We start from the raw sequence: 23,428 nt of genomic DNA on the forward strand, positions 1-23,428 counted from the left end.
AAGGGCAAGGGAATAATGGGTTAATTTTAAATGGACTGGAAATGTGTCACTCATAATGGAACTATTGTGTGTGCCTTATATGTGCTACAGTCAATTATGATTGCATTTCATATCTTGGCGAGAAGACAACGCATCAGCAAACATCGAATGTTAGCCATACTACTATATCAGGTAAATCAAATATTACAATGTATAACGTTAAGTGTGATGTTCGGGAAAGTTATGTGCTCAAGTTAACGTTTCCAAAAGCTAACTAAACAAAAACTTGACTTTCGTGATACGTGTTTGAGCCATCATGTTGTGTTATTGGCTGTGCGTTTGTTTAGCCCATGTTGTTTTTGTCGCACCGCTTTTTGCAAGTTCCATTACAAATGTTCCAGTAGCATCACATTGGAGCACGTATTGGTGAGTGTAACACTTGGGTTACTTAGCTAGCAGTTAAATGATTGTGACGATGACTCCTACACAGAGCAACCACATTTTTTAGCATGAATTCAAACTCGATCTTAGCCTATACCTGCCTGAACATGGCTGCGTATTTAAGGTGCAGCACAGAGTAGGAAGATCCGCTTTACTGTTTATACGTATTTTTTTGATCCGGCAGAAACGTATATACAGACAAATACACGTACCTAAACTTTACAGTACCTCGAAATGTCGGATGGATCTCTACTTGAGAATTATTTAACGGCAATCTTGTTTACTTTTTTCCAGGGTCAATGTCGCAGCCTATGCCACATTCATTAGTTTATGACGTTCAAATTCTCTTCGTGAAGTCAGTCTTATCAATTGTATCTTATTGTATTGGTTACATCGGCAGTATAATATAATTGACTCGTTTTGGACATTATAATATAATTGACTCGTTTTGGACATTATAATATAATTGACTCGTTTGGACACACTCGATGCTGACGGGCGTATAAAATCGAGTACACAGCCATGCAATCACTTTAGACAAACATTGGCAGTAGAATGGCCTTACTGAAAAGCTCAGTGACTTTCAACGTGGCACCATGATCGGATGCCACCATTCCAACAAGTAAGTTTGTCAAATTTCTGCCCTGCTAGAGCTGCCCTGGTCCAAACTGCCTCGGGAAGCAATGTCAGCACAAGAACTGTACGTCGGGAGCTTCATGGAATGGGTTTCCATGGCCGAGCAGCCGCACACAAGCCTAAGATCACCATGTGCAATGCCAAACGTCGTCTGGAGTGGTGTAAAGCTCACCGCCATTGGACTCTGGAAATGTGGAAACGCGTTCTCTGGAGTAATGAGTCACGTTTCACCATCTGGCAGTCCGCTACCTGCCAGAATGTATAGTGCCAACCTTAGTTTGGTGGAGGAGGAATAATGATCTGGGGTGGCTTTCCATGGTTCGGGCTAGGCCCCTTCATTCCAGTGAAGGGAAATCTTAACGCTACAGCATATAATGACATTCTAGATTCTGTGCTTACAACTTTGTGAAAGCAGTTTGGGGAAGGCCCTTGTTTCGACATGACAATGCCCACGTGCACAAAGCGAGTTCCATATAGAAATTCTTTGTCGAGATCAGTGTGGAATAACTTGACTGGCCTGCACAGCGCCCTGACCTCCCATTGACCACATTTGGGATGAAATGGAACGCTGACTGCGAGCCAGGCCTAATCGCCCAACACCAGTGCCCGACCTCACTAATGCTCTTGTGGCTGAATGGAAGCAAGTCCTAATGCTACGTTCATGACCAAGTGGGAAGGTTGTAGTTACCAGTTATGTCATAATGACTTTGTATATTAATGTGCTTTTAGTGGGTAATACAATCAAGGATAGAGGTCATTAAAAAGCTAGCTATGATTGTTTTGCTCTTTTTTTCTCTTTTTTATTTGCCCATAAGAAGTATATCCAGAGCTGCTTTTTATTTCTGAATCAAACAGAAGATGAAAGGACACATCAGTACAGTAGAAGTTTCAATAAATAAATAATTAGCTAGCTGAATGACCTGCCAAGACGGCACATGCCTAATCTGTTCTGTGCTGGTTACATTATCTAGCTGGCTACAGAGCAGTTTCACCTATCAATTTAGAAAATGATCACAGCCATGAATGTAAATGCATGCACAAAAATCTATTTAATCATGTGTTCAAAAGCTTAAACACATTACAATTTGTATTTTGTTATTTCTGTTAACACAACTTTTTTTTGATATGATGTCAGAGAGCTGCAAGTGGGTAACTTGGAGCACAGAGAAGATGCTGCGTTTACGTGCTATGAGTTATCGGAAGTTCCTAGTTCACTAGAATGACCCTACAGGCTGGAATTTCAAGTGGGGAAACGGAGAAAATGTTGTTGCAGAGTTGTGACGTTTTTAAAATATTTTATTTAAATAAAAAAAACGTATTTAACTAGGCAAGTCAGTTACGAACAAATTCTTATTTTCAATGACGGCCTAGGAACAGTGGGTTAACTGCCAGAACAACAATTACATTTAGGTATAGGGGGTTGAAACAAATTAAGGTTAGGTTTAGGAATTTGGGTTAGGTTTAGGAATTCGGGTTAGGTTAAGGTTGGATATAGTTTCAGTGAGGGTTAGGGAAAGGCATAAAAGCTACCATCTGCCGGTCAAATATAGCATACACTGACAATTGTCATTTGTACAAGTACTTCCTTTTTACAATCCTGAACACAGATTTTTGGATTTCAATCTAGTTTCCTAATGGTTCATTTAAACACTGCACTATGAGACTGCATTAGGTCTTCCAAATTCTCTGACCTTTCTCCCATAGTGTGCACTTGTGTGAAAGCATCTGATGTTCAGGGCCTCGAGTGGCGGATGTGTGACAGCGGTAGGGTGTCCATCTCTCTACGCTGGGGCTCCTGAATGGTGCAGCGGTCTAAGGCACTGCGTCACTACAGACACCCTGGTTCGAATTCAGGCTGTATCACAACCGGCCGTGATTGGGAGTCTCATAGGGCGGCACACAATTGGCCCAGCGTCGTCCGGGTTTGGCCGGAATAGGCTGTCATTGTAAATAAGAATTTGTTCTTAGCCGACTTGTCTAGTTAAATAAACATGTAAAACAGTAGTGTGTGTGTGGAGTCCGACTGCCACTTTCGTTGATCTTCTTAGGTCCTTGTTTCCAAAGACCTATTGGGACCCAGTGCATATGCAGCAGAGGTGCATCTGATGGCTTGGTGCATCTCTATTTGCCTTCCATATTTGCCCTGGTCAGTTGGAATTTATTTCCACTCTGTTCGAGTGTTGCGTGCTGCATGGAACAACGTTTCTCGTTAGTTGTTGCATCCCTTTGTCTGTTAAGAGGTGCTACTACCATCTGTCCAGGAGAGATTAGGCTCTGCCCAGCTGTTGGGGTTGCTGCGGGAGAAGGAGGATGTAGCAGATGACCTAGTGTATCGCTGCTGCCTTTCTGAGACCAAGAAGTAGGCTTCGTTCACCTCGGCCCGGATCTAGAAATGCCTTGGCTTTACTGGGTCAATGCCTATTGACAGTGCTTCTTGAGTAGGCTACGTCTTTACGGTGTGGAGCCGAGGACGGTGAGATTGCGCCCCTTTAGCGGGGGAATTTCCTTTCTGGGACACTTGTGATGAGTAGGCCTGTCCTGGAGATACTGAGTATCCCAGAGATTGGCTAATATGCTCTTGATTCTTGAGTTGCACAGAGAACAGTGATTCAAAACCAGAGCGTTCATACCTTGGTTCAATTCCGAGATCCTCTGTATTTATTGCAGCCTACACGAAATAGCCTACCAATGATCAGATGTCTGTTGAATATCAATCCACCGTCACTGGATGGTCCAAGTTGCCAAACATTTTGAGAAACTAAAGTTGATAAAATAGATGTGCTAATGATTGAAAAAAATCAAATCTGTCATGGATTGTATATGGCACCTCCCATTAGTTTAATTGGATAAATCTTTCTCAGATAGCAAACTGGCCAAGACAATAGATATCTACTCCAAATTATATCCACAAAGTGACCATGTACCTCATGTGCAAGAGCCAGTGATTCACCCTGTCCAACAAGTACATGAAATTAGGGTTTGGAAAGATTCATGAAGAACTTAAAGAGGAACGTGATAGATTAACTTTATTTTTGGTGGAGGGGCTGCAAAGTTGCAGTGGTGTAAAATTTTTTAAAGTTCTCAAGTTGTTTTTTGGCATATCTGTACTTTACTATTTATATTGTAGACAACTTCTACTTATATATTTTCCCTGATGCCAAAAGGACTCGTTACATTTTGAATGCTTAGTATGACAGGAATATAGTGCAATTTACTCGCTTATCAATATAACATCCCTGGTCATCTCTACTGCCTCTGATCTGGCGGACTCACTAAACAACAAATGCTTTGTTTGTAAATGATGTATGCGTGTTGTAGTGTAACCCTAGCTATCCGTAAATACATTTGAAAAACAAGACTATTGTGCCCTCTGGTTTGCTTAATATAAGCAATTACTTTTGATATTTTTGCAATTACATTTACTTTTGATACTTAAGTGTGTATATATATATATATATATAAAACCAAATACTTTCAGACTTTTACTCGAGTAGTATTTTACTGGGTGACTTTCACTTTTATTTGAGTCATTTTATATGAATTTACTTTACCTCAAGTAAGAGTGCCATCTTGTGTAGTAGTAGTAGTAGTAGTATAGCTCCAAACTGTAGTAACATTAAAAAATAATAATAATACAAAAAGTAACACAATAAAATAACAATAATGAAGCTAAATACAGGGTACCGGTACAGAGTCAATGTGTGGGGGTACAGGTTAGTCGGTCATTTGTACATTGCATCAACTTAGCTGGTTTGATTGGATCAGTAAATTGTGTGACACCCTTTGCTGTGGGGTGTTCACTCTCTGCTGTATAGGAATTGATAAATTGCCACAGACCGCAAACTCTGTGTACCTGACTATACTTTTAACCAGAGCCCTGCTCATGTTCTGTTACCAATGGTTTACTGATTAGGGAGAACAAATCCCTAGGTACGCTATGGTCTCCAGGATACCAGTAATGTGTTTTATGGTTCTGTTTTACACGGGCCATCTTTTCTCCGCTTGGCCTGTCTTACTGATATGGTTTCTATGGAGACTCAAGCAAGCCTAAAACTTGTAATAATGCTGCAGTTACAATGTTATATATTGCTTTATGTTATATATTGCTGTTGTGATTTTACCATGTAAATCTTGGTGGGGCAAATTCACCCAATTTTTATAGATGCATGCCAGCAAAGCCACTACACAACACTAAACAATGCATTAATTGCACTATAACGGTGACAAACGGTGCCCACAAACTGTTAGGCCTACATAAAGCTGTCCCAACAGTGGAGCTTTCCTTCAGCACCACTTACCACCGCTACACCTGGCTATCAGCGGGGCCTTGTCTGGCAGCAAAACAGTTCATTCAGCCTCATTTACTGCCTTTTTAAAAACCATAGCTGATATGGCTGACTTGCTTAAATAAATATGGTTTCTACTGACGCTTTGTGGATTTGTGAAACTCTATAAGAACCGCAATTCTCCTTCAATAGTAATGAATGCCAACATGAGTTGTAACTTTTGAACAATACACAAACATTATTGCATTTATGTTTAAATTTCATGTTTGTTCTCATTAACTCTTAGCTCAAAGTATAAGCAAGTGCAAGCAAACAAGCTGCGACGAGGTAGGCCTATTTATTCAGCACGTCAATGGACACCAACAGAAGTTTATCCTTTTAAACTTGAAAAGAGAGCTTTTCAGACAGCTGTTTTAAACCCTTAAACACAGACTTGGACCACACACCCTCTCCACCGAATAGCAGGCAGGCGAAGCAAAATGGGGATTGCTTTGCGACACTCGCAGTTAACCACTTATTCCTTCCAAACCACTCACTGTTGAATTTGTGATTTCCGACTTGTTGTGTAATGTTTATGGTCGATGAGCACCGATACGTTTTATCTATACTTTCTCTTCATTTGACGAGAATTGAAAAGGATTTGCCAGTGGAATGTCTGTGATTCATGATGATGACTGCTTGTTTAGCTAGCTAGCTTGCTAGCGAAGATTTTGAAAGTATGATGTTGACATGATCAGTCCAATCAAAGCTAGGATAACTATTACGTGATTTGACATTTTATCTGTGGCCAATGAGCTTGGGCCTTCTTGGACAGGCACTTCTAATGTAAATCTATGGCAACACCCAAGGGTATTTGAACAGCCTAGCTCGCCCTGTAGATTCTGCAGTGTCAACATGAGTGACAGAACACTGAGCCAATCACGGCGACGATTACGAACGCCTACGCTCTGTATTTTTGCTGGCTGCCCCTCCACCACAGTAAGCACTGAACATCTGTATTTTGGAGCTGCCTTACTCAAGAACGAGGCCATGTTTGTATGCGGCTCTAAAAAATGTTTTTTTAAAGTACAACTATTAAACATTTTAAAAAAAACTTTGTTTGCAAATTGATTTGTGACATGAATTAATGCCAAAAGAACATGCTCTATTTTTAAATTATTATAATTTAAAAAAACTAATAACAAGAGCCCCACCTGCCCTTAATGGCAGGTCACCATTGGTATATTGTATGAAATAGGGTTGTAGTCTGTACCTTACTGCCAAGTCATGCACTTGTCATCACAGCTTTGTTCATCACAACCCACATTTAGCCTAGTTCTTCCTAGCTGTGTCATATGACAAAACATGTATCACATGCATGATCACAAGTTACCTCTGTACAAAGCAACCCACAAGCCAGAACCTGTGTATTCATTCTACAATGACCTTTATTCTACTTTACCCAACTGGCAGTTGGTAGGCCTATCTGTTTCACAATACATCCCCTTTCACATCTTATTTCTCTTTCACAAGATGTCTTGAAGGGACATCACTATACCCTTTGATAGTATTACGAGAATAATTTGTATACTATGTGCTGAAGTTGTATGTGGATGTGTTAGGGGGGTGCACAACTGTGAATGCATCCCACATGCAACAGCTGCAAATGAATAAACATAACTGTTTTGAGTTCTGTAGCTAGCCTAAACTTGCAGTGGCCTGGGAGGGGGTAGGGGGATTCGCTGCAGTTGATCGATCTACTCATAAGTGTTTGATGTTTGTTTACACAGGAAGCTGTATCAGAAGTTGATGGAGGAGCATGGCCCTGCCCTCTTTAGATTCCTCCCTCCAAGGGATCCCGAAGAATGTGCTGGCTGTTTCCATGGAAACTAAGTACCAATGCCAGCAGTGTCACCAGGTCCTGAGGAAGCCGGTCCAGGCTCAGTGTGGACATCGCTTCTGTGTCCACTGTTTCAAACTGCTCACCAGGTAGACTACAGGACCTCCTCACCTCAGCCACTCTCCCGGCTCTGCAAACCCTGCTCTTTCCCCCACCTTTAAAAACCCTTTCTCACTGAGCATGCTGCTCCACCCCACCCTGTCCTGCTGTAGTTGCAGTACTGCAGCGTCTCTCGGTGTTGTTGTTGCTCCCATCAGCATCTCACCCTTCCACTTGATGAGCCATCATGGACTGCGTGTCTGTCTGCGGTGGGAGTGTGGTAGTGCTGTCAGATGATCAACACTAATGCAGGTCCAGCCTCCACTGGGATTGTCTGGAATGGATTTTAGCTCTGGAGGTGGTAACACTGGATCAAGCTGCTCTTGCTGATTACTACTCAAGATGTCTACTCACCAGGAGTTTTTACTCTCCATATCACACTGCCTAATTATTTGTTTGTTAATCTGATCATTAACACACTGGTGTTCTTAACTTTGGGCACCTTTTTTTCTGTGATTCCCCCTTTTTAACAATTATCTTACATTTTTGTCAGACCTTTTAGTCCTTTAAAGAGAAGTGGCATCATGGAATTTATAATTCACATGCTGCTACAAATGAAAGAGCAATGTTTTTGCCCCTTTTTTAAAATTTGTGAGCTCCAGTCAAAAATGTGCAGTGGAATTGAAAGAAGTTGGAATGGAGTTGAGCATCAGCATTATGTAGTTACAGGATGTCCTGATTTTATCACCTGACTATCAGTGAGTTATTGGATGTATGTTCAAGACTGGACATTTCTGACTTGTGAAATGTAAAGAAATCATTATCAGAGTTCAGACCACATAGAATCTGTACTGGGAAAAGCTATGAGTGAAGGAGTACGTGGAAGGTAATTTGTTGCCTTGCATACTGATGCGCCTGTCCTTGTACTGTATGTCTTGCCAGTGCTCTCTAATTCTAGTGTTATTAATACCTATTACTGTCTTGTTGTAGATCTGAGTAGCACCTATTTTTATCCCACTCTTGACTTGCCCAACAAAAGTGTCCTGTATTTTGCAAAGTGCTACATAGTTACATGATTCATCTTTCTAGTTTAGCCCTGTGCTTTATATCCCACTGGTGTTCATCAGCGATGCTGGTAGTGGATCAGGTCAGGCTAATCCACTGAAGTCATGTTTAACTGTAAAATCCCATGACGTATGTCTCCATCAGCTCTGGACCCAAGCCCTGTGAAGCATGTCAACAGGAGGAGATATACGAGGAGCCCCAGTCCATTCTCAATAGCAATGAGGTAAGCGTTTGTACCATTAATTTGACTTCTAAGAATATCACTGGTGACTCATGTTGCTCCTGGCGAAGAAAGGACACCAATACTGGAGTGTTTTCATTCACAAGATTCCGATTCATTACAGTTCGAAGCTTGCGGGAGAAAATTAAACTTAAGGGGGAAGAAGTGAACTATGTAGGATATTCCCTTGCTTAGGTAGTTGGCCAGATGTCATTTTCACAAGGCACCAACCACATCCTTCAACCATACCCCACATTGTCTGGACAGCTCACAGTGAACCAGACAGCTATGTAATTATAGTACTCTTTGTTCTTGTCCCCCCCCCCAAGGCTTTTCCAGACAATGCAGCCGGTAGAGAAATCGCCAGCCTGCCTGCCAAATGTTTCAATGGGGGCTGCTCTTGGACAGGTTGCATCAAAGAATATGAGGTATAGTAAGGACGTAAATTCATACCTGTAGGTTTACTATTAAATTTGTGGTGCTTGATTTGGCACAGATTTTGAACTTCTGGTTTGAAACAGGATGCCTTTGTCTCATTAAGGCTCAGTCTGGAAAGTCCCTACATGCTTTGACTGGCACACTATGAGGTGGAAAGTCCCAAAGTTTCCCTGTGCTAGATTAACCATGTTTACAGTATTCGGTACAATGTTTAGCAATAATAGTCATGATAGTGATACTGGCTGATATACTAAACATCTCAAAATGTCCTTTGACTTTAGTGCCTTAAACAGGAGGGAAGTATTTTTTTGAGGAACGAACTTTGCCCTACAGCGCTGAAGGTTAAAAAAACATGTACTGTTGTATAATACAAGACATGTCAGCATGGGGGATGTTTTAAAAGGCCATTTTCCTTTTTATTTGGTCAGAGTGTTGTATTTGCTTCTTTGGGTTATAAAAGGGCTGTCAAGACTGTCAATTATGTGACATTCTTGTCTATGCTAATGCAGTGAAAAGAAGGTTTTGGGTAATGATTGATACTGGGTACATGTATGTCTCCAAGCTGTGGGTAGAAGTTTAGCCTATAGTGTACTGCAAATCAACAGTAGTTTAACATGGGGGGGAAAAAGTAGTGATACTAATACTAACGGTATCTACACTGCAATAGGACTGATTCGGGAGATCATTTCTTTGCATACGTGTAGATGAATGTCACCCTGACAACTTGCTGATTAGCTAAACCTCTGTTGGTTTAGACTATCCAAATGAAGTGTGACTATCAACAAAACTACCTGCTGACAAGCAAATGCTTGCAAGGTTACTGTTAGGGTTAAGTTTAGATTAAGGGATTAAGGTTAGGGTTAGGATAAGGGTTTGGGTTAGTGGATAGTCTGTAGATACTCTACAGACTATTCAAAAGAAGTGTTACCATCATTTGTTTTATCATGCAGAACATACGTGATGTCAAGATGGAGAAATGAAAGACAAACCTCATTCAGTGTCACATACTTTGATACACTGGGGAATAGGAAGATATATATACTGTTGCTCACCAACCAGGCATGGGCTGAAATTGTTTCCATTCAGGGAGTGATGTTGATGCTGGTTAAAGTTAGTGGTGGGTGGAGCTATATTTGGGTTTGTTTATGGTAAGAGTTAGTCATAGAAGCCTACAGTGGGCCATGCCTGTATGGTTAGTCCCAGGTCGAAATGAAGAAAATAGATGTGTACTCACCAGTTCTGCTGCTCCCACTGATGCTCAGAGGAGTGATTCCACAGAGCAGAAATGCCATACACCCTCTCCAACCCACCCTCCTTTACCTGACCACATGTTTTTGAGATGAGACAAAGAAAAACAAAACACAGTAAATGTTGAGTTATAATTTGCTTGTTACTGCATGAACTGTGCAGCAGTATTGTTTGCGTTTCATGAATGCCAAATACTTTAGTTAGTAGACACAAAGGCTTACTTTGCACATCCTCACAAATACTCCTCGACCCCAGACCTCATGCTTCCCACTCAGAGGGGGATGTTTGTATTTGAATTTATTTGAACTTGAAAATGTCCCTAACTGCCTGCTTATCTGCTGGGTGCAACAAACTGCTTCAACTGTTGCAATACCCACAATCAATTGCTAACTGGGGTGCATCCCACTATTACACTTTATATACCACAGAATAATGAAATATAGAAAAAACATTTGATATAGAAACACAGGATTTTCAGCGTATAAAAAAAAATATGAACATTAAAAATAACATTCCACCCATGAGGCCACTCGAGGGTGATCAGGTAATTTGACTGCAGGAAAGAGATCTATGCACAATTTTACAGTCATTGTAAGCTACATTTCCTCCCACAGTACACTCATAAGTAAATGTCAGGTGTTAAACCTACCTATAATTCGAATACCATTCAACTTCAATGTAAATTCTAAGACCAGTAATAACGCCACTCCATTTTGTTTGAGGAATTTACATAGTCTGATAAGGAATGACTGTCCTTTACGGTATAATCTCAAAACACAGAACTAAACCTCATTGTGCACTAAATCTAACAAGCGCTGTCAAACTACTCAATTTGGTTCTGGGGGTTTTCAAATGTGGTGTAACATGTACCATTATTCCTCTCAAAGCTTGTGTCCATGTGTTTACAATCTGGGCTGCATGTGATGAATTTGTTTGAATAGTGTCTCTCTATTTTTGTTTCTAGGCACAACACGAGGGCAAGTGCGAGTATGAGCACGTACCATGTGAAGCCTGCCAGGTTCTCATCCTGCGTAGTGAAAAAGAGAGGCATAACGAGAGAGAATGTGAAGAAAGAACATTGAACTGCAAGTACTGCAAAGTCTCCTTCAACTTCAAGCAGATCAAGGTGAGGGAGCTTATCTGGAGAACACCAATGGCCAACAAATGTACAATTAGCTCCAGTACTTTAGAGTAAGGATGAGATGCTTATGGAATGTCCTCCTTACTCTCTGGGATGAACTGATATTCTCTTACCAATGCCACTTCTCATGCGTTACAGGCTCATGATGAAATCTGCCAGAAGTTTCCCATGCAGTGCAAGGACTGTGGAAAGAAAAAGATCCCACGCGAAAAGGTCTGTGCTCTACTAGGGCTGGGTGATATGGACAAAATATCATATCATGGTATTTTTCAAATTTATGACTGTATTTTATGTTTTTGATTAATAAAAGTTCTGAAATGTGCTTTTTGAGTAGTGTGACCCTAGGGTGGCAACACAAACTCAGCAAAAAAAGAAAGGTCCTCTCGCTGTCAACTGCATTTATTTTCAGCTGACTTATCATGTGTAACTATTTGTATGAACATGACAAGATTCAACAACCTGAGACATAAACTGAACAAGTTCCACAGACATGTGACTAACAGAAATGGAATAATGTGTCCCTTAACAAAGGGGGGGTCAAAATCAAAAGTCAGTCAGTGTCTGGTGTGGCCACCAGCTGCATTAAGTACTGCAGTGCCTCTCCTCCTCATGGACTGCACCAGATTTGCCAGTTCTTGCTCTGCAATGTTACCCCACTCTTCCACCAAGGCAAGTTCCCAGACAGTTTTGGGGGGAATGGCCCGAGCCCTCACCCGCCGATCCAACAGGTCCCAGACGTGCTCAATGGGATTGAGATCCGGGCTCTTTGCTGGCCATGGCAGAACACTGACATTCCTGTCTTGCAGGAAATCACGTACAGAATGAGCAGAATGTCAGGATGAGCCTGCAGGGAGGGTACCACATAAGGGAGGATGTATTCCCTGTAACGCACAGCGTTGAGATTGCCTGTAATAACAAGCTCACTCCGATGATGCTGTGACACACCACCCCAGACTATGATGGACCCTCCACCTCCAAATCGATCCCGCTCCAGAGTACAGGCCTCAGTGTAACACTCATTCCTTTGATGATAAACGTGAATCCGACCATCACCCCTGGTAAGACAAAACAGCGAGTCGTCAGTGAAGAGCACTCTTTGCCAGTCCTGTCTGGGCCAGCGACTGTGGGTTTGTGCCTATAGGCGACATTGTTGCCGGTGATGTCTGGTGAGGACCTGCCTTACAACAGGCCTACAAGCCCTCAGTCCAGCCTCTCAGCCTATTGCAGACAGTCTGAGCACTGACGGAGGGATTGTGTGTTCCTGGTGTAACTCGGGCAGTTGTTGCCATCCAGTACCTGTCCAGCAGGTGTGATGTTCGGCTGTACCGATCTTGGTGTTTTTCAGAGTCAGTAAAAAGGCCTCTTTTAGTGTCCTAAGTTTTCAGAACTGTGACTTTAAATTGCCCACCATCTGTAAGCTGTTAGTGTCTTAACCTCTCTGGGATATGTGGGACGGTTGTGTCCCACCTCGCCAACAGCCAGTGAAATTGCAGGGAGCCAAATTCAAAACAACAGAAATCCCATAGTTAAAATTCCTCAAACATACAAGTGTTTTACACCATTTTAAAGATAAACTTCTTGTAAATAGAGCCACCGTATCCGATTTCAAATGGGCTTTACGGCGAAAGCACACCAAAAGATTGTTAGGTCAGCACCTAGTCACAGAAAACCATACAGCCATTTTCCAGCCAAGGAGAGGGCTCACAAAAATCAGTAATAGCGATTTAAATGAATCACTAACCTTTGATCTTCATCAGATGGCACTCACAGGACTTCATGTTACATTTATTGTGTATGTTTTGTCTGATAAAGTTAATCATTATGTCCAAAAACTTCATTTGAAATTGGTCTGCTCTTATCAGAAATGCATCATAGCAAACCAATTTCAAATGAAGTTTTTGTACATAACGAATGAGAGGTGTCAGAAATGGCTTTATAAATATTCACATACCTTTGATCTTGATCGGAATGCACTCCCAGGAATTGCAGTTCCACAATAAATGTTTGTTTTGTTCGATAAAGTCAATTTATGTCCAAATACCTCTTTTTTGTTTGTGCGTTTAGCCCAGTAAACCAAATGCATAATGCGCGTTGCTCAGACGAAATGTCAAGAAGTTCTATTACAGTTCGTAGAGATGTCAAACGATGTATAGAATCAATCTTTAGGATGTTTTTATCATAAATCTTCAATAATGTTCCAACCAGATAATTCCTTTGTCTTTAGAAATGCAATGGAACGCAGCTACCTCTCACGGGCGCACGCGTGATCAGCTCATAGCCTTCTGCCAGACCTCTGGTTAAAACAGCTCTCATTCTCTCCTCCTTCACAGTAGAAGCCTCAAAGGTTTTAAAGACTGACATCTGGTGGAAGCCTTAGGAAGTGCAATATGACCCCATAGACACTATTTGACAGGCAATGCCTTGAAAAACTACAAACTTCAGATTTCCCACTTCCTGGTTGGATTTTTTTCTCAGGATTTTGCCTCATATGAGTTCTGTTATACTTATGGACATCATTCAAGCAGTTTTTTAGAAACCTCAGTGTTTTCTATCCAAATCGACTAATTATATGCATATTCTAGGTTTTGGGCCTGAGTGGCAGGTAGTTTACTCTTGGCACCTTTTTATCCAAGCTACTCAATACTGTCCCACAGTTAACGACCATTCCACAGGTTCATGTTCATTAATTGTTATGGTTCATTGAACAAGCATGGGAAACAGTGTTTAAACCCTTTACAATGAAGATCTGTGAAGTTATTTGGATTTTTACGAATTATCTTTGAAAGACAGGGTCCTGAATAAGGGGCTTTCTTTTTTTGCTGAGTTTATATTCTAAATTATTTCAATGGGTCTTTCTCCATTCGGATTGTTTTATACTGTTCAATTTAACTTCAACCTAAAATAATTTCCGGCATTTCCATCAATTTTTGCATTTCCTGCACTCATTTGAGAATTTCCCCACTGCCACGATATGGGCAAAAATACTAGGCCTTATTTGAAACCAAATGTTGCAATTGTGATTTAGATCAAAAAACGTGGGTGAACTTTTGGAATCATGGAAATTTAATGTTTATTATAATTATATAGTTAGAATATAAATAATAGTGGGCACTTTGAACAGTGTTTGACATGACAACGAATGAAAATACCATGGAAGAGTTGTGACAGGGTAAGAACCAAAGTGATGTTCAGTGTTTTCTAGGGGACCCTATATTCTTTGTCTACATTAAGTCTTCATTCATATAGCCAACATATTCATGCTTTGCTTATTCCTATTTGTTTTAGAAGATATTGTTGCACAAACAACATGCTGATTTAAGCCTCCACCAGTACTGGTATAAGGCTGTATTAGTTAGCTTAGCTGGCTAGCTAACCAGCTAATAAAAGTATTAACTATGCGATTAGCATTAGTGGCTAACACGATTTTATCTTAACTTGCTAAGAAATTACAAACTAGCTGTTTGCAGATGTAATAAACACAAACTAATATTGTAAATATAGAACGCTTGTGGATTTAAATTAATATCAAAGTGGAAACAACATCGTTGTCATCAAAATTGTTGCATGTGCTGCATTGACCATGCAGACTACAACAAATGCGTTTCTTGAGTGACGGGGTGGGACTAGGTCTGTGTGGAAAGCGGCATGTAGAGCGAGAGAGTGGAGGAAAAATGGACGTTACACACGGCGTATCACATTTAACAAACCAAACAGTCAAATGCCGTTATAGAAGGTAAAGTAAAAACCCAAACTGGTTCGTGCATAAATACCTGTGTATATAGTAAAATACAGTATACCGCACAGCCCTATGCTCTACTGTATCTCTGTGACCTTTCAGGCAGCCTAGCTGTTAAGTGCGGTGGGCAGGTTCGAAATCCCAGAGACTACTAAGTGAAAAATCTGTCAGTGCCCTTGAGCAAGGCACTTATCCTAATTTCTCCTGTGAGTCGCTCTGGCTAAGAGCATTTGCTAAATTACTATTGTTGGTGCCATACTGATGCTGCTTTCAATAAGGATGCATTATTGCCTAGCCAAGAATAGCCCACATAAAAATAATAGTTTACTATAGAATACTGTAGTACTTACTATAGAATTCTGTAGTATACTGCAGAATCCTATAGTCCACACCAGTATCCCTCGACTGTGTAGTGCTTACTATAGAATGTTGTAGAACATATTCTACACACTAGTATCCCTCGATCGTGTAGTAACCATGCAAACAAAAAAACAAGGCAGTAAGAAAGGATATGTAAACAACATAGTCAATTGCTGGGTTTCCAGACGAGTGCCAGTCGGTCATCAATGGAACCTGTATTTGCATGTGGGTCCCCTCCCCCATTTCCCAATGTGTGCCACCCATTACTGAAAAACCTACATGCCAAGTATAGACTGTATATTGTGTTGCCTACAGGTTATAGAAAAGAGCAGAAGTGTGGAACCTAACTGTTCAGACCACAGTCCTACCTACAGGTTATGGACAATTTGCTCTTTTAGTTTGTCCAGTAAGTTTCTTCTAGGAGAAAGTAACGACAAGATTACAAATAAAATGATGTGAAATTTAATTACGCAAGACTATAGTATACAGAATACTACAGTAATGTTTGCAAAACGCAATAGTAAGTACTTCAGTCATTTCTTTCTCTCTGCATTGTTGGGAAAGGGCTGTAAGTAAGCATTTCATCAGATTTTAATGAATGTCTTCAAAACACTGCAGTGAATACTACAGTATTCACTGTAGATTATAGTGAATACTACAGTAAAGTCTGCAAAAAAACTACAGTATATAGTAATACTACAGTATACTGGTATTTATTTTTCATGTGGGAGGCCAGAGCATGAACAGAATGGCCTATGTTAATCATTTATCACTCTTTAGTAGAAGTCGGTCTTACTACAAAGTCTTCTCATAACACTAAAAAGGTAGTTGCACTTTCCATTTGAGTTGGATCTTTGAACTTAGATCAAAATAACCTCTCTCAACTGTCAACCTTCACATTTTAAAATATGCTCGGTAATTTCAGGGTTTGCCCCCATTCATCTTCATAACCTGACCTTTCTCCTTCTGTTCTTTCCCTTCAGTTTCTAGATCACAGCAGATCCTGTGCCAAGTCTAAGACTGCATGTCCATTCAGTGAGGTTGGCTGCAAGGCTGTGGTATGTGTAGAAGATCAATTATATCTAATCAGATAAGGTTTTTATCTATATGATGATCTTTGAACATAATGTCCCAGCCAGCTCTTTAGTACTGGTTTCTTGTTTGTCATAGAGGGAACAGGTTTATATGTTCCTATGACCTGACCTTCCTATGACCTCATTTGTTAGTAAAATAAATATGCCTATTTGTAGCCTTGTAGATCAAGAGAAACTTGCCCATTGTTGGGGTGCAAAGATGACTATCATACTGAATAAATATATAAATGCAACAATTTCAAAGATTTTACTCAGGTACAGTTCATATTAAGAAATCAGTCATTTGAAATACGGTCATTAGGCCCTAATCTATGGGTTTCACATGACTAGGAATACAGATATGCATCTGTTGGTCACAGACAGATACCTTTAAAAATGGGCCTCGGGATCTCATTACGATATCTCTGTGCATTCAAATTGCCATCGATAAAATGCAATTGTGTTCGTTGTCCGTAGCTTATACCTGCCCATACCATAACCCCACCTCCACCATGGGGCACTCTGTTCACAACATTGACATCAGCAAACCGCTCACCCACACAACGTCATACACGTTGTCTGCAGTTGTGAGGCCGGTTGGACGTACTGCCAAATTCTCTAAAACTACGTTGGATGCGGCTTATGGTAGAGAAATTAACATTAAATTCTCTGGTGGACATTCCTGCAGTCAGCATGCCAATTGCATGTTTACTCAACTTGAGACATCTGTGGCATGGTAATGTGACAAGTGCACATTTTAGTGATCTTTTATCTCCAGCACAAGGTGCTCCTGTGTAATGATGCTGTTTGATCAACTTCTCAATATGCCACACCTGTTAGGTGGATGGATTATCTTGCCAAAGGATAAATGCTCACTAACAGGGATGTAAACCAAAAATGTGTGCACAAAATTTGAGAGAGAATTTGAGTATGGAACATTTCGGATAATTTTTATTTATGTTCATGAAACATGGTACCAACACTTTACATGTTGCGTTTATATTTTTGTTCAGTGTATCTCAGATTTAGATCTGCCCTTGAGTATTGGACACACCCTTAAGAGAGCCATGTCTCAAAAGAGACAGCTAGTGTTTGTAGAGAGTAAATGATCTTTATGTGCAGCCCTCTACAATTTAATTCCAGCTTTAATCTCAATATTGAAGGGCATCTGAAATTGACACTGAACAGTATCGAACAGACTAGTTAACTCGGTGTGTGCCTTGTGTTGTGTCACCGCAGATTGATAATGGAAAGCACAGTGACCACGAGCAGACGAGCGTCATGGAGCACATGCGTCTGATCCTGGCGACGTCTATGGTGCGGCTGCAGCGTCCGGAGGCCCCGGGGCTGGGGGAGTGGCAGGAGGACTCTGGGATTGGCCTGTACCGCGCTCCTGAGGAGGGAGCCACAGCTTCTGCAGCCACAGTTGGGGGCGGAACTGCTGCCTCTGGACAGACCAGTGGCCTTGACCATAAGGTGGGTCTCATTTGAGCAGATATTTGTTATGTACGAAGGCTAGATGCTGTAATTTCCTAGCTTGTCTAAATTTCGCAGTCCAAATGTGGTGGACTGCCTCCTCCTGTGTGACAATGATAATCAAGCTGGTAAATTATGAAACAGACTGGCGTCCTGCATGTACCGTGTTGTTATTTTAACTATAATAGATGACCTGAATATTTGTCCATCTGAAGTTGTTGAAGATACAGCAACTCATAGTGTAGGATTGGTATTCATTGTGTTCTCTGGTCTCCCCTTGTGGTCCTGCAGGTGACAGTGCTGGAGAATATAGTGTGTGTACTGAACAGAGAAGTAGAGAGGAGCTCTCTCACTTTAGAGGCCTTCTCTCGACAACATCGACTAGACCAGGACAAGATGGAGAACCTCAGCAACAAGGTGCGTCAACTAGAGCGTACTCTCACCATGCGGGATCTACAGCTAGCCGAGACAGACCAGACTCTGAGGGAGCTCCAGTTCTGCACCTTTGACGGTGTGTTTGTTTGGAAGATAGCTGACTTCTCACGCCGCCGGCAGGACGCTGTGGCCGGGCGAACACCCGCCATGTTCTCACCAGGTTAGATCCACGCTAATTATGTTATTCTCTACACCTGCGTATCCTTACTGTATTGTAAATATACCATACCAATACACATTTATGCACTCATGTTTTCCTTGTGAGAGGCAGATACCGAGGGCCTGTCTAAAGAAGTTTATCTTCCCCCACAGCGTTCTATTCCAGTAAATATGGCTATAAGATGTGTCTGAGACTGTATCTGAATGGGGATGGAACAGGTCGAGGGACACACCTTTCTCTTTTCTTTGTGGTGATGAGGGGCAAGTGTGACGCTCTGCTCAAATGGCCCTTCAGTCAGAAAGTGAGTTTCTCTACCTTTCTGATTCCTTATTCAACTCCATCTGTCATATTAACCTGATCTTACTTATGTCTAACATAATTAACTACAACCGACTGCATTATAAATCAATCAAAATATGAAGTCTCCCTACTCATTTTCTTCCCTATAGGTGACTCTGATGCTGCTGGATCAGAATAACAGGGAGCATATTATTGACGCCTTCCGACCTGATGTCAGCTCCACCTCTTTCCAGCGGCCAATCAGTGAGATGAACATAGCCAGTGGCTGCCCACTCTTCTGTCCATTAGCTAAACTGACAGGCAAGAGTTCCTACCTTAGGGATGATACCATTTTCATCAAGGCCATTGTAGACCTCACAGGCTTGTAGAGGCTGTGGAAGCCCCCTACACAAAGGCACAAAATGCAGACTAATATATATATATATAACTTCTGAAATTGCATAATATAAGTAATATTATAATACATTTCATATTTATTATTATAAGTATATCATAGACACTGTTTATTTTGCTGGCTGAAGGCACTGGAATGAAAAATTAATTCTGCTAGCAGATCTTTTCAATTGGTTTAAAAAGAGAAAAATAGGGTGATATGGCCAACCCAAGTGTTGGCTCTGACTACTAGAAGTGCAGTATTATGCAGAGGATGCCGTGACTGTTTTTGAATGCAAGGCAATAAGAGCTTGTCAAAATTGGTCAGCAAATAGGCTCATTGCACATAAATCACGTTATGTATTTCTATTATTTTCCAATATTTCTTAATTTGTAGACACTGATGTGATCGTGCCAAAATGACACTGTCAAGTTGTGAAAAACTGCTTTTACTTGAGGTAGCACCTGTTGTACACATGGACAAGGATGTGTTCGAGATCCTGCCCATTCATCATGTGAGCAGGCACAACTTTTTAAATGGCAAAACCAACCGGTCGGTAATTTATATTAAAGAAATGTTCCACAAACTCCGCCTAGTGCTTTCTCAAAAAAGCTACAAGCCGGTCCCAAGCCCGGATAAAGGAGGATGGGTTAGGTTATGCGTAAGACTAGCAAGCGCAATCTGTAAAAAAAATATTAAAAAAATTAAATAAAAATAAATTGTGGGGGGGCAACAGTACAATTATACTAGTTGATCATAGATGGCAAGGAGCAACTGGTCTAACTAAGTAGCTTAGAGCATTCCAAAAACACAAGTACGCTTTCCCATTTAAACAGTTGTGCACTCGCATCCAGTAGCAGTGCGTGGGGTAAAATCACTGGGGAAGCCAAGCCGGGGGGGGCATATTACAAACTATGTGTTGTGATCATTGCGTTGTTTGCTCTATAACCTGTTAGTTCATATGCCTTGACACCATAATATATAGGCCTGAAGGCCGAGACAATAAGAAGACACCGTAGCAGAATAAATTCAACCACAGCTTTGTTTTCATCACAAAACAGGAGAGTCACCTCTGTCTGGTGAAGTCCACAAAAGATATTGCATGTAACAGTTACATGGCCTACAGCATGATCAAGCAAGTTAATGTTTCTGTCATTTTCAGACTACGAAACAACTATTGATTTAGAACCACTGAGTTACCGCAAGTCACAAAGAAAACAGGAGCTGCCTCCACTATTCCAGCACCATTTCAACATCATCTAATCACCTATGCTTAGTCTAATACAGTGACAACTAAAAGATACCACAAAAAAAATTGTCCAACCAATATAAGCTAAATATGATGTAGCTGTCCATGGTTCTGATTTATGTGCAAGTAGAAAAAGATGTTGACTCACCCTACACCCTACCCTAGAAATGCCAATGCCATCCTCCACTTTCCTGTTGCCTAAACGATCTATGACTCTGTCATACACTTTAAAAAATGTTTTTTGTTGTTCAAGGCTACCTGGCTAAAATACTAGTTCACTACCCTAACTTCCTTTCATTGGCAATGATGCGCCAGGCCAGCTAGTTAACATTAGCCTAACATTACTACATGTAACATGTTGAACTTCCATCCTCTCAGGCCAGGTACACAATGTATGAATTTATGGTTGGATCAGATTTCCCATTATAATCATTGGCCAGTATGGATAATTAAGTAAACCACAAGTCCAATTCTCTATCATTGCTAATTTAGGAATGGGACAATTTTAGCTAGCTAGCCACTGGAGGACAACGACACAATGGGATGCAATTAATTTCAGTTTTCTGTCAATGATGTTTGGCTTCTAATGTGATGTGATTGGTCTGAGGCCAAATCCAAACTGGCTTACCTTGAGACTTCTTTTTTTTTTTGGTGTGCCAGGACCATTCACAGCTGATCTCACTCAGTTTAGCTCAATTGGCTCAGTTGATTGGCTATTTTATAGAAAAAATTATCAAGGGATGCCAAATGCTCCTTGGCTTCCCTTGCATTCAATGCTATGGGTGGCAACAATGTCACTCTTTTTGACCAGACAGCATAGATGGGCTACACATACAGAGACAGAGGGTTGCTATTTTGTTTGCTTGAATGCTTTCTCCTGTGAGATACATTCAGCCTCTTGTGAATTGATAGCCATTTATGAAACACAGAAAGATGAAAGCTAAATTAATTTGTTTGTTATTTTTCATCCATGCTGTATGCGCTGTACTTAAAGCCTAATAAATCATTGAACAAGGTGGGTGCATAATACTGTGCATGTGCACAACAGGCTTTACCTTGAATTAAAGTAGTTTTCCATCAAATTGAAGCAGCATTAAGTTTGTGTTACCGTTAATGTCTTCTACTAAGCATGGCAAAGAATTATCAAAATAGCTGCAAAGCGGACCAAATTTGACACCTCTTAATTGACCTTTCAAAGGCACCACATCCTCTGCATTATCCTGAGCTTCAGGCAGACATGGGCAATACTTAATTTGAGCATTATATGCCATTTTGACTGAATGGCGCCGGAGGAGATGGCTGACGATTTTTACGAGCCCGTAACCAATTGTGCTATTGTGTGTTTTCGTGTTATTTGTAACATTTTGTACCTCGCTACTATTTTACTGCTGCTCTTTTATTTTTTAAATCTATTTTTTTACTTAACAATTTATTTTTCTCAACTGCAATGTTAGTAAAGGGCTTTTAAGTAAGCATTTCACGGTAAGGTCTACCTACACCTGCTGTATGCAGCGCATGTGACCAATATAATTAGATTTTGATTTGATCTGCTCGAGGCTCAGATGAACCGATCATCTTATCTTTCCTCAGTATACTTTTCAGTCCAGTTCTGTTAGCTAGGTAGATGAACAGTGCCTATATAGCTGTAGTGTACAAGAGTACGCCACAGTAGACATGTACCCAATTAAGATATATGATTAAATATACTGTAATAAAATACAGTATATTAACTAACAATTATATGAACTATATGTTATAGGCTAAGCTGAGAAAGCTCCTGCTCTTTTCAAATACGAAATGCATATTTTCTCAAATTTCAAGATTAGTATTTATACTGAGCTAGCGCATAAATAAATGGTAAGTTAGCAGGCTATTATGCCAGCATAATTGTATTGAATAGAACAATTAAGTGTTTCTGAATGTCATACTTGTGACAGGTTAACCTTATCTATCTTGTGTAGAGTGGATGAGAATTATTTAAGGACATCTCCTTCACTTAACATATTATTGTTGGTCATTATTCAGCTATAACTAATATACAAAGACATTTGATGTGTTAATGTAGATTATGTATATTTTTGTCACTGTAATGGTAAAGAGTCACATGTAGGTGTTTTTGTTGAAGGGCAGGTTACAGAAATATAACAGCACAGTGTGTAATGTTAATTATATGCATGTGTTAAAGGAAAGCAATTCTGATTTAATATAGTTACCTGTTTAAGTTTCATTGATTTCTTTGTCTTATTTAACCAAGGAAGTCGCACTGATCTTGCAAGAGTCATTTTGTTTTATGCTCTCATGATTGTGACTGTCAAGACTTGTGTGCTGTAGTTACTTGTTTTTATTGGAACATTTTGAGGTGTTTGATTTGATTGCATGTTAATTCCAACACCTATCTAGCATTGAGTAGTCCTGGGATGATATATTGTATCTATAACAATGAATTGGAGGGGGGAAGTATACCTGTTTCTCAATACATTATCTACCAATGAGAATGGTGTTATGAAAATAAATACATTTGATAAAACTGAGTCCGTGTGACTTTACTTCCAGAGGGTTATACTACCAAACAAGCTAGATCTACTCTGGGTTTTCTAAAGCTAAGCTAGCCAGCTTCACATTACTGCTCAGGCTTCATCCATACGACGATGGATATTGATCGTCTTTCTACAACTCTAGCAGGCTTGTAACGGGCGAGTGAATGTCGCACATGGCTACTGGAACTCTTAATTGAGACAATCCTGAAACTTCAATTAATGGGTGAGCCAGTGCCACATTGTTTTCATTTGTGTTGAAATCAAAATGAAAGAATTTCTTGCATATTCAGCAGGCTATGGTGTGAAAAGGTTATTAGTGACGTCTTTGTATTACGTTAAAGTTAGTCTTCGGTGTGC

The 23,428-nt window shown here is 40.5% G+C and overlaps 1 protein-coding gene across 3 annotated transcripts; it reads left to right on the top strand.

Annotated features, from left to right (window-relative positions):
* Positions 1–9: 9 nt before the first annotated feature.
* On the top strand, positions 10–23,061 carry traf2b (Tnf receptor-associated factor 2b). Of its 3 annotated transcripts, none has more exons than XM_035775952.2 (11): positions 10–171; positions 7,112–7,310; positions 8,470–8,548; positions 8,875–8,973; positions 11,196–11,357; positions 11,511–11,585; positions 16,452–16,526; positions 17,781–18,017; positions 18,309–18,612; positions 18,765–18,913; positions 19,062–23,061. In XM_035775952.2, the coding sequence occupies exons 2-11, from the start codon at positions 7,141–7,143 to the stop codon at positions 19,278–19,280; spliced, it is 1,569 nt and encodes a 522-aa protein (XP_035631845.1). In that variant the 5' UTR covers positions 10–171; positions 7,112–7,140; the 3' UTR covers positions 19,281–23,061. The 3 variants fall into 3 exon arrangements, with proteins under 3 accessions (XP_035631845.1, XP_052315860.1, XP_035631846.1); XM_052459900.1 differs by lacking the exon at positions 10–171 and adding an exon at positions 305–405; XM_035775953.2 differs by lacking the exons at positions 10–171; positions 7,112–7,310 and adding an exon at positions 7,324–8,146.
* Positions 23,062–23,428: the final 367 nt, after the last annotated feature.

The sequence above is a fragment of the Oncorhynchus keta genome, chromosome 13 (assembly GCF_023373465.1).
Source record: "Oncorhynchus keta strain PuntledgeMale-10-30-2019 chromosome 13, Oket_V2, whole genome shotgun sequence".
In the NCBI taxonomy this organism is placed as follows: Eukaryota; Metazoa; Chordata; class Actinopteri; order Salmoniformes; family Salmonidae; genus Oncorhynchus; species Oncorhynchus keta.